We start from the raw sequence: 18,142 nt of genomic DNA on the forward strand, positions 1-18,142 counted from the left end.
GCATCAAGGGACATATGAATCTTTAACGCATCGGGCACATAAATATCTTGCGACGCCAACTACAACAGTGCCATGCGAATGCCTGGTCTCACTTTCAGGTGACAGTGTAAACAAGAAGCAGGCAGCATTATCTCCCATAAATGTAAACAAACTTGTTTGTCTGAGCAATTGGCTGAACAAGCAGTAAGACTGATTAGACTTGTAGGCTCTAAAGTTTTACATTTTTATTTTTGAATGCAGGTTTTTTTGTACATAATTCTACATTTGTAAGTTCATCTTTCATGATAGAGATTGCACTACAGTACTTGTATTCGGTGAATTGAAGAATCCTATTTCTTTTGTTTTTTACAGTGCAAATATTTGCAATAAAAAATAAATATAAAGTGAGCACTGTACATTTTGTGTTCTGTGTTGTAATTGAAATCAATATGTTTGAAAATGTAGAAAACATCCAAAAATATTTAAATAAATGGTATTCTATTGTTTAACAGTTCGATTAATCGTGATTAATTTTTTTTAATCGTTTGAGTGCCTATATATATGTATATAAACTAGCCTTGCTTTTTGAAGAGGGCCACAGCAATAAAAAAGCTGTAATTTGAATCATGAGATGGATCCTTGAAAGGACATGCCTTTACTAGATTGAAAGGAAGGGTAAAATATTTTATTTAAATATATGTTGGGTTGAATACTGTGTACTGAGTGTGCGTGATATTTCTTTCAGTTGGGAAGTGTGCATTTAAACTTAGATGCACATCTGAGGAATGCACACCCATTTAGCATGTCTGTAGGTAAAAGCCTGGTCCTGTTGATGTAAATTTTGAAATTCACATTGGTTTCAATGGGAGCAGAACATGGCTTCAAGTGTGGACTGTTTGTCTCAAGGAGTTCATAATCTTCTCAAACTGAAAAGCTCCAGATTTTTTTTTCCTCTTTCCTTACTTACTTATAGGCTTTAAAAACCTAGGAGAGTTAATGTTAAAAAACTATTAATGCCCTGATAAAGTTATACAGCTAAAACTAGAACAAATCAGCTGTGCTTTCAATGGCAAGGTTAATTTGGCCATGTTGCAGTAATCAGAAAAGTAGGAGGAGGAACTAGTACACTTGTGTAATAGGGAGGAGTTAATGTTGCTCTTGGAATCTTAGGTCCCCATTTTCTGACTTGCTACAATTGTGACTGTTCTTTCCTAACATTGTTTCAATGCAGTACGTTTTCCTTTTTTACTTTTCTTTCAAGAAATAAGAACAAAGATTGATAATAGTTGTAATAGTTATATTCCACGTATGAAGATCATTTAAGGAGGAAAAATTTAAATCTCCCCACTCCGTGTTTATGCGAAATTAACTTTTAACAAAATCTTTAGTGACACAGTTTATTTGACAGCTGGCTCATAGGGCAAGCTTTGCACTGAGATTTGTAACAACTCTTGCTTTGTTAAAGAACACAAAAGTGATGGTATTTCTGTCATGGTTTGGGAAGTGATGTGTCCTGTATTTGGCAGATACTTAAAATTATACCTCTCTATTTCCTGCTTTCAGCTCTATCATTCTAGATCGGGGTGGGCAAACTTTTTGGCTTGAGGGCCACATCTGGGAATAAAAATTGTATGGTGGGCCAAGAATGCTCACAAAATTCGGGTTGGGGTGCGGTAGGGTTTAGGGCTCTGGTTGGGGGTGCAGGCTCCGGCGTGGAGCCAGAAATGAGGAATTCGGGGTGCAGGAGGCAGCTCCGGGCTGGGGCAGGAGAGTGGGGTGCAGTGTGGGGGGGGAAAAGCTCTGAGGTGGGGCTGGGGATGAGGAGTTTAGGGTGTAGAAGGGTGCTCTGGGCTGGGACAGAGGCGTTCGGAGGGCGGGAGGGCGATCAGGACTGGGACAGGGGATTGGGTGTGGGAAGGGGTGCAGGCTCCAGCTGGGGATGTGGGCTCTGGGATGGGGCTGGGGGATGAGGGGTTTGGGGTGCAGACAGGTGCTCTGGGCTGGGATCGAGGGGTTGGGTTGGCACACTGGGAGAGGCTCAAGGGTGCAGGCTCCAGGTGGCGCTTATTTCAAGCAGCTCCTGGAAGAAGCGGCATGTCCCTTCTCTGGATCCTATGCGGAGGCGTAGGTAGGCATCTCTGCGCGTGGCCAGGCAGCTCCGTACGCTGCCCTGTCCACAGGCGTTGCCCCTACAGCTCCCTTTGGCTATGGTTCCTGGCCAACGGGAGCTGTGAGGATGGTGCTTGGGGTGGGCATAGCGTGCAGAGCGGATGCCCCTGGCTGCCCCTAAGCGTAGGAGCTGGAGGGACAGGGGGTATGCTGCTACTTCTGGGAGCTGCGTGGTGCGGCCCCCGACCCTACTCCCTGGCTGGCACAAGGCAAGCCCCAGACCCAACTCCCCAGCAGGAGCTTGAGGGCCGGATTAAAATGGCTGGCTGGCCAGATGCGGCCCAAAGGCCATAGTTTGTCCATCCCTGTATTAGATGCTGCCTCTAACCATAGTTAATTATGGTAACATTTTATGAAAAGGAGTTTAGCTAAAATGAAACATCAGATTGTAATATGTTTAACTGAGCTGTATCTTAATTAAAGTGGTTATTTGCATGATACGTTGTGCTTGGACATTTTGTAGCAGAGATTGACTTTTTTCATTTAGCTTTTTAAATGAGAGTAGTAAAAGAGCTAGGGCAGAGAGAGATGTAAAAAGCTACACATCTTTAGGAGGTTTCCTTGTTTTCATAATACTGTGTTTTTTGCTCCTAGATATCTGGCCTGTGTTTTGTCGTTTCCAAGTGGCTATGATTAGGAATTGGTTAAAGGGGAGACTACAACGGGTCCTACTGAAAGGTGAACTGTCTGGAGGGAGGTTACTAGTGGAGTTCCTCAGGGATCAGTTTTGGGACTCATCTTATTTAACCTTTTTATTACTCACCTTGGCACAAAAAGTGGGAGTGTGCTAATAAAGTTTGCAGATGATACAAAGCTGGGAGGTAATGCCAATTCAGAGAAGAATCGGGATATCATACAGGAGGATCTGGATGACCTTGTAAACTGGAGTAATAGTAATAGGATGAAATTTAATAGTGAGAAGTATAAGGTTATGCATTTAGGGATTAATAACAAGAATTTTAGTGTTAAGCTGGGGAACGCATCAATTAGAAGTAACGGAGGAGGAGAATTGGAGTATTGGTTGATCATAGGATGACTATGAGCTGCCAGTGTGATATGGCTGTGAAAAAAGCTAATGCGGTTTTGGGATGCATCAGGAGAGGCATTTCCAGTAGGGATAAGGAGGTTTTAGTACCATTATACAAGGCACTAGTGAGACCTCACCTGGAATACTGTGTGCAGTTCTGGTCTCCCATGTTTAAAAAGGATGAATTCAAACTGAAACAGGTACAGAGAAGGACTAGGATGAGCCGAGGAATGGAAAACTTGTCTTATGAAAGGAGACTCAAGGAGCTTGGCTTGTTTAGCCTAACTAAAAGAAGGTTGAGGGGAGATATGATTGCTCTCTATACATATATCAGAGGGATAAATACAGGAGAGGGAGAGGAATTATTTCAGCTCAGTACCAATGTGGATACAAGAACAAATGGGTATAAACTGGCCACGAGGAAGTTTAGACTTGAAATTAGACGAAGGTTTCTAACCATCAGAGGAGTGAAGTTTTGGAATAGCCTTCCCAGGGAAGCAGTGAGGGCAAAAGATCTATCTGGCTTTAAGATTAAACTCCATAAGTTTATGGAGGAGATGGTATGATGGGATAATGTGATTTTGGTAATTAATTGATCTTTAAATATTCATGGTATATAGGCCTAATCCCCTGAGATGGGATATTAGATGGGTGGGATCTGAGTTACTACAGAAAATTCTTTCCTGGGTATCTGGCTGGTGAATCTTGCCCATATGCTCAGGGTTTAGCTGATCGCCATATATGGGGTCGGGAAGGAATTTTCCTCCAGGGCAGACTGGATGAGGCCCTGGAGGTTTTTTGTCTTCCTCTGTAGCATGGGGCATGGGTCACTTGCTGGAGGATTCTCTGCTCCTTGAAGTCTTTAAACCATGATTTGAGGACTTCAATAGCTCAGACATAGGTGAGGTTTTTCGTAGGAGTGGGTGAGTGAGATTCTGTGGTCTGCATTGTGCAGGAGTTCAGACTAGATGATCAGAATGGTCCCTTCTGACCTTAATATCTATGAACCTATTAGTGCTCTTGTTTTTTCTGTAAGCAATTGAAATAGTACTCACTCTGAAGTATTAGCCAGGAGTTTAGACTTGTTTACAAAAATTTTCAAATGCTGAGGTTAACTCCCCGCACCAATTCCCCCGCTGCCCTTGCCCTTGATTCTATATTGGACAGACAGAGAGGCTCATAGAGAAGCAGGTATAGTGAAATGCTTCCTGGCTGTTGGCATCCCACAGAATCATATTTCTTTTCTCCTTTTCCTCCTCCCTTTCTACCCCAATCCTTTCCAGAATGATCTTTATAAATGGTCATCTGCATGTCCCTTGTTTCAACATCTTAATGTTGGGGCTGTAGCAGTAATTCTCTACTAGTTAGTGTTTTCTGGGATCAGGAAAATTTTCAGAAGTAGGTCCTTGCATTCACTGCTGCAAAAGTCTGTGATCTTGATACAGTCTTACATTTAGTGAGAGTGCAGGAGTTCTGCACTTCTTAGGCTTGGACATATAGTTGCCAAAGAGGTGATAGGTGGAAATGTCAATGAATGGGAATGGATGCTGTATCCATTTTATTCTGTGACCACTGATCTACTTTTTGACTAGTGCAGCAGCTGTAAATGCTCCAGGTGGTTAGAAAGTGGGACGTTGGGTGGGGTTGATGTTTTTTGTTTTAGGGGGAACGGCTGCTCTTTTCTGCTTTGGATTAGTGTTAGTACACAGAGCATGGCCTTTATTGGTACTTGGTAATCAGGCACATTTTATAAACCAAAATAAGAAACAATGAGATGAATAGGAAAGAAATTAATCGCCAGGCACACATGAAGCCATGTGTCACTAGGCTTTGCGTAGCAGAGAGATTTAGGTCATTCCTATTTACTGTAGCTATCCCTTCCCTTTCCTGAGACAGCAGATGTGCAGGAAGGCTACTATCAGCTTCTTTTCTGCTCTTTCCCTACTTCTTGTAAATGGCAGGATCTTGGAGTTACATTCTCCAACTCACCCTTGAGAGAACTGTGCATGAGATCACTGATTGCATGCAGTTTCCATGCATGCATGTGTCCACCCATACAGGCATCTTTCCTTTGAGAGTACCAGGCACCCTTTCATATATCAGGCATCCTCTGATGCCTTCACCTGGATTAAAACACTGTCTGTGGGCCTCAGTGTAAGTTAATGTAAATGCAAAATAGTTATTTGAATAATCAACAACTTTTATTCTATTTTTCTCTTTTGGTATTCTGGCTCTGAATAATTCTAGACAGTAGTACTGCACTGCTTTTGTTCTGGAAGGACAGAGTCTTTTTCAGAAGATGGTAGAACCACCAACACAGAGGAGCTGGTGTAATAAATAGCACCGCTGAGAGCCTAACAAAGGCTCTGTTGCACTGTCGTGCAGCAGAGCCAGCAAGTAGCGTGGAGCAGAACAAAAGGGACTGGGGAAGAGCAAGAGAGCAATCTTACCCCAGTGGGGGCAGAGTCCCAATTTTGATGCACTTGTAGACTTGCACTGAACAGTAATGAGAAGCATTATTTGTATGAATAATCCTGTATTGAGAGAAAAATATCACTCTTATTCTGGGGCTGCTAGAGTTCTGTCATTAATGGGTGTATTTAAGGTGTTTTCAAACTTTTAGTGTGTCCTGGACTATGAAAATGTCTGTGAAAGAGAGTTCTGATTCGAAATAAGGCAATTATTCTTCATTCTTGGGTCTGAATTTAATACTAGTCTGAATTGCATATGTCAAGTTTTGGTGGAATACATTTGTGACCTGTCAGAACTGGAGAGATTTTTATCATGGAGAAGTAAAATGCTGTCATGTTAGCAGTCATTACTGCACCTACTGAGCACAGCATAGGCAGTTTCTAAAGTGCTCTGTATACCGGCACCGCAAAAATAGAGGAAGGATAGTTCAGTGGATGGGGACTGGCCTGGGAGACCTGGGCTAAATTCTTGATCTGCCACAAACTTCCTGGGCAAATCACGGAGGGTATGTGTACACTGCAACCACAGGCTGTGATTTAACCTAGCTAGCCACAGGGGTCATTACCCAGGATTCTGGACTGGGTTGTAGAAGCCTGGGATGTTGCAGCTTCATCTATTCGGCATCTGTAAAATGGGGATAATAGTATTTTCCTATCTCTCAGGGATGTTGTGAAGATACATTCATTTAAAGATTGTGAAGAGCTTAGATACTACAAAAAGAAAAGGAGGACTTGTGGCACCTTAGAGTAACATATTTATTTGAGCAGAAGCTTTTGTGCTCACTTCTTATGCTCAAATAAATTTGTTCATCTCTAAGGTGCCACAAGTCCTCCTGTTCTTTTTGCAGATACAGACTAACACGGCTGCTACTCTGAAACCTGTCATTAGATACTACAGTAAATATAAAAGAGAGAGCTCTGAAGTGGGTCTGAGGTAAGTCTAGTAGTAATAGTGCTATAAGCATATTTTGAAAAAGTTTCCAGAGCCCCAAAATGTTATGAAGTAATGAAATAACATCATCGGGCAATTACATTCCCAGTAATTCAAGCCCTTGGGAGCTCCCCAAATAATATGATTTTAATCTGTTCTTATTTTCTCCCTGCAAATGTAAGCTGTAGAAAACAGCCTGGCGAATTCTCTTTTGGGAGGAGTGCAGGTTATGTGCCTTACAACTCCCAAGAAATTATGCAACGTGAGAGTCTTCAGTTTGTTAAATGCATCTGTTCCTGTGTCTCTTGTGAAGGTGTCCTCAAGGATTATCTAAGAGAGCTGCCCTCTCCCCTGATAACTAAGCAGCTCTATGAAGCAGTGTTAGATGCCATGGTGAAAAATCCCTTGAAAATGACAGCAAGCAGTTGTGAAAATGACCCAAGTGACTCTGAGCATACGGTGGCTCTTTTGGATTGTCTGCCAGATGTTGAAAAGGTGAGTACTATTGGCCAGCTAAAACCATAATAAATCGCCAGTTGCAGAAAGGGAAGGAACCCTTATTAGACTACACATAAATGCTGCTGAGTTCTTATACTTTCTATTTGTAACTCAAATACCCACTTGATAACACTTTCAAGCTGTCTTTAACTTTAGGATCTGTATTGCTGGGTTTAACTTGTACTTTGTGTGTTTTACCTCTTCCGGTGTACAAAACTGAATTAAAAATGGCATACGGGTATTTTTTTTAAAATTGTGAAAAGGCAGATCCTGACTATGAGTTGTATTAAATTCCCAAAGCTTTTTGTTACCCTGGGTCTCCTGGCCAATGCTTACCTGAGTAACAGCATTCCTCTCCCCTAAACATATGTGATAGAGCTATAAACTGCCATATGTTGTAGTGTAATAGCTGCCGTGTTCCATCCAAGAGCATCAGCATATCCTTGACGGGCAAAGTGAACCCGGTATATAGATCGTGGAGTGCTGTGGGAGGATTCAGTCTGAAAGGCACTCTATAAATCCCTCTTGCTGCATGCATTATTATTATTATTTATTATTATTATTATTTTATTATTAACAATAGTGCAATAAAACTTTAACCTGGTTTAATGTTGGCATAAATAGATTTTACAAGAGCAAAAGTTAAAGGTTATTAACAGAAAAACTAAAGAATGCAAACTGACTTGATTTAAGTTTAATGTGTTTACAGTAAATGGACAAGCAAATTGCTTCTAAGCAAAGTAGAACATAATAAATGTTTAATCTTTAGCCAGCAAATGTTTGTGTTAAGTATTTTATTACCTTATTTTAAAAGATGAATTAATGTTCCTTTAAGAAATTTTTATCGACTTGATTGCCAGCTGTTTGTTGGTTTTTCACTTCTGTGTTGTAAAGTGCCCAGTGTTCAGGATGGATGCTTCAGTAATAAATAAAATAATCCCATAGACAGCAGCTAGTCTGCTGCAGAATTGAATGCTCATTCTCCATTGAGGAGGACTGCATTTGAGGTGGTGAAAGGAGCAGGTCCTGCTTCTGTGTTTGTACATATTTTCTGTTCTCTGATAGTTCAACGGCTGCTTAACTTCTTGGTCTTGCTGTTTAACACACAACATTACAGTGCCATTGCTCTCAGTGGTGCACAACCTATGGCAGGTGTGCCCAAACGGCAGCTTGTGAGCTGCAGGCAGCTCTTTTACAGTTAAAGTGCAGCTAACAGAGCCCCCTCCCCATATCCCTTCCCACCTACCACACTGGAGGAGTGGGGGGGAGCTTGTGGCTTCTCGGTGGTGGGGCTTCAGCCCCATGGGGCATGACTGCCAGGGCTTGAGCCCTGAGATTCCTCTCCCCACGGGGTTGAAGCCTGAGCTCGGTAGGCACATCCAGCTCTCAGATTTCTGAAGATTATCATATGCAGCTCGGAGGGTTAGTAAGTTTGGCCACCCTATCCTATGAGTATGTGATGTATTGCCTGAGGTACCATTCTCTCTTCCTAATGATATGTGTTCTTCAGGAGAGATTAAAGGAGCAGCCTTGAACATTTTGAGCAGATATTAACCCCTCATGGGGGCTGCATGTTCATAAACAAAGTCCTTTTACAACTATTCCTAGAAGTTACCCTTCTAACTAAGGGGTGTGGTACATAGGACTTGTGTCCATGGCTGACAATCCAGTAGTTTTAAAGAATACTCGATTCATGTAGGGCCAGATTTGGCCATCCATAATGCATGCTGAGTCGTATTGTATTCTTCTAGTCCCACTTTGTTCAGTGGAACTACCCCCGGGTAAGGAGCTAGACAGTATGAGTAAAAGCACCAGAATCTAGTCCATATTAAATGAAAGACACTTCCCCTTTGCAAAAGAATCCTTGTAAGCTAAGCATTTTGAATGCTGAAAGAGGTAATTCTAAAAATTCATTTCAACTTAAGGCAGACCTGGGTGGCCAGAAAACTGGATGGAGGCCAATTTTTATTTTTATCAAGCCGGACTGACTTCTTGTGTCCCTGCTTCTTCTTCAGTTTCTTTCCTTTCTCTGATGGCCTGTTTTCACTGTAAGAAAGTCCATACACATAGATCAGAGGTCAGGAAAGAGAGAAATTTTTTGCCCAAGACATCTGTCTTAACCAGCCTGCACTGTAATGGAGTCCAGTACAACTTGATTTTCAGTGCTTAGATACTGCAGTGGTTGTGTTATGGAAAAGCCTTAGATATGTAACAAGTACCCTTGAAAATAGCACTGTTGAGCAAGAGCCATAGGATGATAAGAGACTGTATTTTTGCTGTATCTAGTTACCTGAAACTTAACTTTTTCATTTTAGGCAACCCTAAAGATGCTGCTGGATCACCTGAAATTGGTGGCATCTTATCATGAAGTAAATAAGATGACATGCCAGAATTTAGCTGTGTGTTTTGGGCCTGTCTTACTGAGCCAGAGGCAGGAGACCTCCAATCATAATAACAGAGTCTTTACAGATTCAGAAGAGCTTGCTAGTGCCCTGGACTTCAAAAAACACATAGAAGTTCTTCATTATTTGCTCCAGCTATGGCCAGGTAATAAAATTTATGAAATAATTCTGTCTGATGAGAAAGCAATGTCAACAGATCCTAAAATATAACCAAATCTTTTACTGTGCGACTCTAGAGTGTGGTTTACAGGGTATACAAATGGTATTGGGACTCTTCTCAGTTATAGGTTAATATGGCACAACATACTAAAGAGACCACAGTAATTTTTTTATCTGTTGTATCCAACTGTTTTATCAAAATGTGTCATTCAGTGGGAGATCCTGTGCTTTGGTGATCTATCTACCAACTGAAAATGACAAGATTTTTAGTGTATTTTGTGTGTTGTTCTCAAGCAACTGTGATAAAAGATACAGAAATAGGCGAAAAACCCCACCTAGTGGAAATGCTCCTACACACGACCTAATTTAGGTTTCTGATGTGTTTGGTCATTTTGCTGGCTTTGGCCTGAACAGGTATAGATTCTTTTGGTTTTATGGGTTCTTAAATTGCACAGACAGATCTGCTGAATTATTATTTGTATTACAATAGTGGCTAGAAGCCCCAGTCAGAATTTGAGACTCTAGCTGTACAATTGTGTGACAGAAGGCTTTAGGAAAATAGGTAATGAGCCAATTTCTGAGAAGTGCAGGGCACACATAACTCCCATTCACTTCATTGCGGGTTTCATGTGCTTAGCAGCTCTTGGAAACAGGCTTGAGTAGAAAGGAAGCAAAACTTTGATATTTTTTAATTAACCTGCCAGAATGCAAGTGAAAGTCATAGTTCTGTTTGGATCTGTGCTTCAGAGGTGGAAGGATGCTGCTAACTTCTCATTTCCTAAGGCAGGGATGGGCAAACTTTTTGGCCCGAGGGCCACATCAGGGTTCCAAAACTGTATGGAGGGCTGGGTAGGGAAGGATGTGCCTCCCCAAACAGCCTGGCCCCCTCCCACTTTCTGCCCCCTGACTGCCCCCCTGACCCATCCAAACCCCTACTCCTTGTCCCCTGACCGCCCCCTCCCAGGACCTCCGCCCCTAACTGCCCCCCCAGAACCCCACTCCCTGTCCCCTGACTGCCCCGACACCTATTCACACCCCTGCCCCCTGACAGGCCCCCCAGGACTCCCACACCTATCCAACCCCCCCATGTTCCCTATCCTCTGCCCTCTCCCCCCCGAACCTCTGCCCTATCCAGCTGTCACCTGACTGCCCCCTTACCATGCCACTCAGAGCAGCAAGTCTGGCAGCCGCGCCACCTGGCCGGAGCCAGACAAGCTGCTGCGCTGCTGTCCAGAGCGCTGCCCGTGCGGTGGCATGGCTGCGGGAGAGGGGGGGGAGCGGGGGAGGGGCTGGGGGACAGCCTCCCCCGGGCCAGGAGCTCAGGGGCCGGGCAGGACGGTCCCACGGGATGTAGTTTGCCCACCTCTGTCCTAAGGTGTTCAGGCACCTGATCAAAGCCCATTGTAGTCAGTGGAAAGACTTTCATTAACTGCAGTGGGTTTTGGATTAGGCCCCTTATGAATTATTTTTGTACTTTCTCTCCTGTTTAGTAGCTAGCTATTGAACTGGATCCTGCAGTAATCCACAGTAACAGGCTCATGTGTAGCAGAAGGCTTTGGGTCTCATGGTTGTAAACTGGAGTTTGAGAAGATTACTGTGGGCTCCTTTAGTATCTTTTTATAATAGTTAAATATTCCCTGGCCAACAGAATCCATCAGTCACTTAGAGATATGTAAGTGGGAGGAAGATGAAGGTCTGCTATATCTCTGTTCACATCAGGAAACAAATCATTGAAGCCCACTTTGTTTCATAGTAATCTGATTTGTGACAGTGATCAGAAGTAATCTATTCCATTACCTACCTGCCTGTTAATATGTGTTCTCAAATGTGCACAGAATTAAAATGTTTGTTTTTTAAATTGCAGAGGTTAACTATAGTGATTTCATGAACTATTTTTTCATCTGTTTTGTCTTTAGGACATACTAAAGCTTCTTGGGAAACTATTTGATTTGCATTAAAGTATCCATTGAAACATGGGATAAAACTTCTTGTTATGAGATTTAAACCAAATCCAAGTAACAGAGATTATTTTTAACTCAAACAGAAGAAATCCTTGTTCTTTTATATAAGATTAACAGCAGATGTATAGGAAATGTCTGAGGGTGTGTTGTGGCATGTATTTGGGATGGCAAGTGATTCAGATATAAGTGAAGTATGAAGGCCATCATATATTCTGTATATGCCATTCTTATTACAGAAAATCTGTTTCAGAAATGTTTGAGAATAAATATTTGTGTATCCCTTTGCCAATAAATCCTTCATACTAAGAGTCAAAATACAGGACCGGGAAGGAGAGGAAAATCATAATTATTACAAAACCTAAAAATTTATCTAAAATAGATTTCCCATACATTATAATATCACAATTGAATTTGAGGTTGATATCTATCATCTGCTTAGGATAAAGAATAAAAATGCTGTACCTTTTAGAAAATGGGGTATCTCCACTTTTCCAGTGATGTATAGCAGTGGTTCTTCAGCTCTTTCTATCTGCAGACAACTCACACAACAGAGAGAGCTACCCAATTTCTCACTGGATGGTTCTGAAAGCATTTAATTCCAGAAACCACCAGGAAGGAATCCTGGAACTCAGGACTGTGTGAAGGAAAGAATTAAATATTTCTCTGGCAAGTTGTGTAAGAATAAATAATAAAAGTTAATGGCCGTTTGAAACCATTTTAAGTTTATGTTGAAACCATCTGAAGTGTTTTTCCTGGAGGGGGAGTTGGATTAGCAGACAAAGTGCAGGTCAGGCATATGGGCACAATGAATGCAGTCTGCAGTTTATTGCATAATAACTGCATAAGTGGGAATAAAGGTGAACTTCAAAAGTTTATCAATGGTTTTTGTTTTTTAAGATCACAAATATATTTACTAATATATTTTGAAGTAAAAGTATATGAAGTCCAAATTTTTAAATATTAATCTTGTAACTCCACCAAGTGTACCCTAGCTCCTTTTTTCTTGGGAGTAAGATCTCAATGAGTGCTGCTTTATCTAGCTAGGTTTCAGAGTAGCAGCCGTGTTAGTTTGTATTTGCAAAAAGAAAAGGAGTACTTGTGGCACCTTAGAGACTAACACATTTATTAGAGCATAAGCTTTCGTGAGCTACAGCTCACTTCATCGGATGCATTTGATGAAGTGAGCTGTAGCTCACGAAAGCTTATGCTCTAATAAATGTGTTAGTCTCTAAGGTGCCACAAGTACTCCTTTTCTTTTTATCTAGCTAGTAACTGTGGTTATTATCTGTTGAGAGTCTTTAGAATGATTGAAGTCAGAGAATTGTTTGAGAAGATGTAATCTGTCTTTGGGTGGAACTGTGAAATGCGGGGGCGGGGGTAGGATGAATAAACAAATAGAGGGAAACACAAGTGTCTTCTGCAGGCTCATTTAATTACCACAGAAATGCCAAATTTCTGAAGAACCATGGAGAAGTGTTTTTTAAAAGTACCCTGAGGTTTCCTTTGCTACATTAGATAATGGTCAGTATACATCATATTGTGGGACAGACAGCGACTGAGCCTTCGTGCATACTTCTTCATCACTATCTCAAGCAATAACTTCCACCCTGGGAATATCACTAGGATCCGTGCTGCTGCTGTCACCAAAAATGCTTGGCACAAAATCACTGCACTGCATACTAATGCCATTTTAAGGTCTACAACAGCTGCAGCAGTCCCTCTGTCTGTGAGCATCTACTTGCACTTTATATCCTGGCAATAGGAATGGTGAGTTTGTTAGGAAATTTAAATTGCGTAGAGGAAGAAAAACCCAGTATAAGTATGCAAACTCTCATCCATTTGGTTTGGGATGTTTTGTTTTGGATATTGAAATGTCTAATGCTCACTGCCAGTCAGATATTCTCAGCCATTAGACCAGCACTTTGTGGGGAGCCAGTGTTACTTCTGACTGTCACAGCAATCTTGTGAAGCCAGTCAAAGGCCCTGAGGGGATGTCCCCATCAGAAGAACTGGAACAGCTGCTTATCCAAAAGATAAATGGCAGGGCTTTGGTTTTCCATATTCTTCTGGTCTGACAATGATCATGTCATGGCACTGCCTCCACACTCGGGGCCAGGATTCCTGTTCCTTCAAGATGTAACAAATGTACATCTGTTTCATTGTGGATGTGCTTTAGTATAACAACTCAACAGTCATTGACTAATAATGGAGCTGCCTGCTGTAGGTTTGGCTAATTCAGCCTACAGAAATGAAAACATGGGTTTATTTCTAGTTGCAAATTAAGGTGGGATTTGAACAAGTTGGTACCTTAGTTCACAGCATGATCCCTTCTGCTGAGAAACTAAAGCTACTAAATGTAGCTTTTTAGACAGGATCATGCAATACTGTCAAGCAGGCAAAAGATACCATAAGTAGAGAAGAGTTTCCATCCCTCCTGTGATAAAAGTGTACAAACCAATACTGTACAGTACCTTTTGGTTTACAAGAACTGTGCAGAACAATGACTACGGTGAAATTAAAGTAAAATATGAATGCTTAAATGTAAATTAGTATTCTGGGGGTTAAAAAAAAATCTGACTCAAGAAGGAAAGATCACAGTCTAGTCTCTTAAACTTAATCTGCCTGTAGATTTAGGAAATTTAATAATAAACATGTTGTGCAATATTTCAATTTCCTTATTTTTCCAAGTGAAAACAAATGGGTCTTTGCTCAGTGGGAGAGTGTAAGGCCGGCAAGTTTTGTTAACCCCGGGACCCTTCGTCTTAATGGAGCGTAGTCCAAACAGAAAGACTTTTTTGTTAATGTGAAATAAAACAAAAAGCCAAGAAAGTTCTTGAAGATTACTGTGGTATACCTAAAATGAGACCAGTTATGGGTCCAGAGAGGAGAACATTGGAGACCTCCCAGGACTGAGCCCTTTATGCTTAAATATAGAGGACATTAATCAAAAAGTGACCAAGTTGGAATCTTCCTGATCTCTAGGTATTTGTGTATGCTACATTTCTAGCAGTGAAAGAGAATGCATAACCTGCTTGTTTAATTTCAAGAGGTAATAGTCCACTGCACAGCAAAAAAGTTCAGATATTTAGGAGGCATGGGTCAGTAAAAATTTTTGTACTGTTTACCATAGGAAGCCGGTAACAGAGGAGAAGTCTTAATAACTTATGTTGTGTAATCATGAGTTCAGGTAACGCACTCAAAGGGGTTTGATGGTTTATTTGACATGGAATTATGGCTGCTTAGATAAATTAATATGAAAGAGCTTCTATTGGTAGTGCACAAAACTTGGGACAAAAGAGAAATGCAAGAGTTCAACTCTGATGTGCCTTCAGCTTCTCGAGGTGGTATTTTTATTGTGTTTTTAACCTCTACAAGTGGTGCCTGCTTTTTGTTGCACCATTTAGTTTGGAAGAGGCCTGTGAGCTAAGCTGTTTGTTTTTATTTGACCATAGCTAGATGGTGATTAACTCAACTGCATGAGTTAATCAATGCTCTGGAAGTTTTCTGTTTTTAAATAGACTTTTTCAGTTGCGGATTAAATATGGCATGAATCTTCAAAACTGAGCTTTCCATTAGATTTTCCTTCTAATCTAAGTGATGTCAGATAATGGCAGAAAAAATAATAGTGGAATGTGTTGGCCATAAGTTTGCATGTATTAATGCATGTTTTGAGTGTGTAAAGTAGAGTGAAATAAATGGACAACCTTCGTTGCTGGTCTCTACTAGCAATTTGATTATTATGATTTTCATTAAACTTTTTTTTTGTTCTAGTGCAATGTTCAACTGCCAAAGAATCGACATACTCAAACATGTTTCCAGGGAACCAGTCGTCTTTGAATTATCTGAGACCCAAGAAGCAGCGGCCTCAGATGTTGAATTTGAGCAGTACTGAAATGTCAGGGGTACTTAGGCCCAGACCAGCCAGACTAGACAGTCCCTCAAGTAATCGCTATGCAGGAGACTGGAGCAGTTGTGGGGAAAACTACTTTTTAAATCCAAAGGAGACCCTAAATGAAGCAGACTATGATGATGTTCCTTCAGAAGATACAGAAAGTGGGGAAGATTGCAGCAAAGTAGATAGACCAGATAGACTGATTGAACATGCAAAATCCATGTCTAAAGAGCATACATTTCAGACCTATTTGACAATGCAAACAATAGATTCAGCAGTGGACCACAGAGTAAACCTCAAAGACCTGCAAGAAAGTATTGATACTCTGATAGGAAACTTGGAGCAGGAACTCAACAAAAACAAACTAAATATCACTTATTAATTTCCTTGCATGATTCCTGCTGTTGATACCTCCCTGTTCCTCCACCCGTCTCATCAAAAAAGTCTGTCTGTGGGTTTTTTAATGAATTGTGGAATAATCTGTGGCCTCCCTTGGATAAACAAATCCAATTTAGCTAATCCATTATTGTGGATCATTTTTCTTCTCATTAGAAGAATACATTGGCCTCACCCTCTGTGATTTAAGTTGGCCTTTTAGACTATGCGAAATGATGTTAGGAAGAAGTGATTTCCCCTCTCACCCCCTCAAGGTACTATGCACTTATGAAGCTTGGACAGTATGTGACAGGAGCTAAGGTACCATCTTTGTCTGCTCTGTGTAGCAACAGCACTCTTTGTTCCTGAAACTTTATACCTGGTACGGACATTCCTCTTAGTAGAGGATTAGTGTTTCTTGGCCTGTGATTTGCAGCATGAACTTTAGGTAGCTCCCATTTTACCACGTATGTCACGTTTTCATTTGCAATGCAAAGGCTGCTATGAAAAAATGCTTTTTATACGTATATAAAAGTTTAATTGTACAAAATGTTGTATTCCTGTATTAACACTTTTCAGTAATTATTTAAACCTGCAAAAATTAAATATTTTTCTAACCTTGTTTGTATATATTTATGTACATGTTTGTATAGTTATATTGGGAAGCGGGAAATCTGAATTAGATAAGGAAACCATTTCTAAAGAGCTCCACATTGTGATGCCAAAATAAGGAATCGCTTGAGCAATGTAGCATTTGATTTTACGCACAGAAATATGTGCCGAGAGAGAGGACATAGTGAATGATTAACATAAAAGACCTTGTGTCACATGTTACACTTCAGTTCACAGCTGTTGACTATTAACTACATAAACCATCCAGTTTAATTTTAAGAAGTATTCCAGCATTTCCTAAGTGTTTCCAGTGAACCTGTCTGTTCCCTTTAAAAGTGCCCTTCAGGCAAAGAAGGGGGATGGAAAGGATTGTGCTATTTATTTTTTTAATCCTTTCTGACGTATAAAGAAGGTCTGAAAGGGTGTTGGGTTTTCAAGCTTTTATTTGGTGGGGGGGGGGGTTGTGCTTTTTATTTTACCTTCGAAATAGCAGACTGTTAAATCTTTAATACCTTTGGAGGTCATCTTGCATGATTCAGATGTTCATTGGGAACTTGGAGGTGATAAATACCTGTGAAAAGCAGTCATTCTCCCCTCCTCCCCCCAAGTGTTTTAATTAAATAGGTTTCAGAGTAGCAGCAGTGTTAGTCTGTATTCGCAAAAAGAAAAGGAGTACTTGTGGCACCTTAGAGACTAACAAATTTATTAGAGCATAAGCTTTCGTGAGCTACATCCACAAGTGCCACAAGTACTCCTTTTCTTTTTAATTAAATAGGTGTTAACCAAAACAAACAAAATCAAGAGTTTTAAATAGTTGGAATGAAAATCACATTCCCTCTCAATTAATCAGATTTCATTTCCTTGGTATCTGTGATCTCATAATACAATCATACCTCCTGTCATTCATAGAGTCTTCCATGGCAGGTAACTGAATTTCTAAAATAAAAAAAAGCAGAGAAAATATTTGTTAATTTTTTTAAAAATTTCAAGCCACCTTTGTAATGTCATAACAAGCAAAAGGGCACAAACCCATTGTTTTTCTTTTATAGGCCACAGCATTTTTACTGGGAATCCAAACATCCAGTCTTAATCAACTAGCAGTATAGGATTTAATTTTCTTCTTTCTTTTCAGTATATCAGCATTCTTCCATATCTTTCCTTTTGCCCTGTGGTAATTGCTTTTAGCTAGTACATACTTCTATATATTGCCAGGTTTTATAGTTATTTATTTACAGTAGAATGTCATTGAGAATTAGGGTACATTTTTCCACCTTTTTCTAAACGAATATCTTAGCATAGTTTCAAATGATTTATTCATTCTCATTAATTTATTTTTGTTATAAGTGTTAAAATATGCAATACAATATTGTTTAAAATGTAAATTTAACCTGACACATTTATCAGTAAATCAATGTATTTTTTTAAACTTTTATACAGAATGTGTATAATTTTTAAACTATAAATTTTAATTCTAAATAAAAATTTGAATTGAGACTAAAATGTGATCAAGTCTAATAAGTGGTTATTATTTAAAAACATACTTTAAGCTATCTACTGTACATATTCTTTGGCAGAATATATTATTTATTTGTTCGATAGATACTCTGGTGGTTTGCAGAATTTTTTTTTTTCAGTCACTTGGAGTATTTTGTTTTCTAGATTGCAA

General features: G+C 40.3%; 1 protein-coding gene across 1 annotated transcript in view; it reads left to right on the plus strand.

The window, feature by feature from the left end:
• Nucleotides 1-17,906, plus strand: part of SYDE2 (synapse defective Rho GTPase homolog 2) — a 52,813-nt gene extending 34,907 nt beyond the window's left edge. Inside the window, exons 5-8 of the mRNA XM_038415000.2 lie at nt 6,891-7,072; nt 9,391-9,622; nt 15,369-17,100; nt 17,252-17,906. Of these exons, the coding sequence (XP_038270928.1) occupies nt 6,891-7,072; nt 9,391-9,622; nt 15,369-15,871 (917 nt within the window). The 3' untranslated portion in view covers nt 15,872-17,100; nt 17,252-17,906. The remainder of the gene's footprint in view (nt 1-6,890; nt 7,073-9,390; nt 9,623-15,368; nt 17,101-17,251) is intronic.
• The last annotated feature ends 236 nt before the right edge of the window (nt 17,907-18,142 follow it).

The sequence above is a fragment of the Dermochelys coriacea genome, chromosome 8 (assembly GCF_009764565.3).
Source record: "Dermochelys coriacea isolate rDerCor1 chromosome 8, rDerCor1.pri.v4, whole genome shotgun sequence".
NCBI classification, from domain to species: Eukaryota; Metazoa; Chordata; order Testudines; family Dermochelyidae; genus Dermochelys; species Dermochelys coriacea.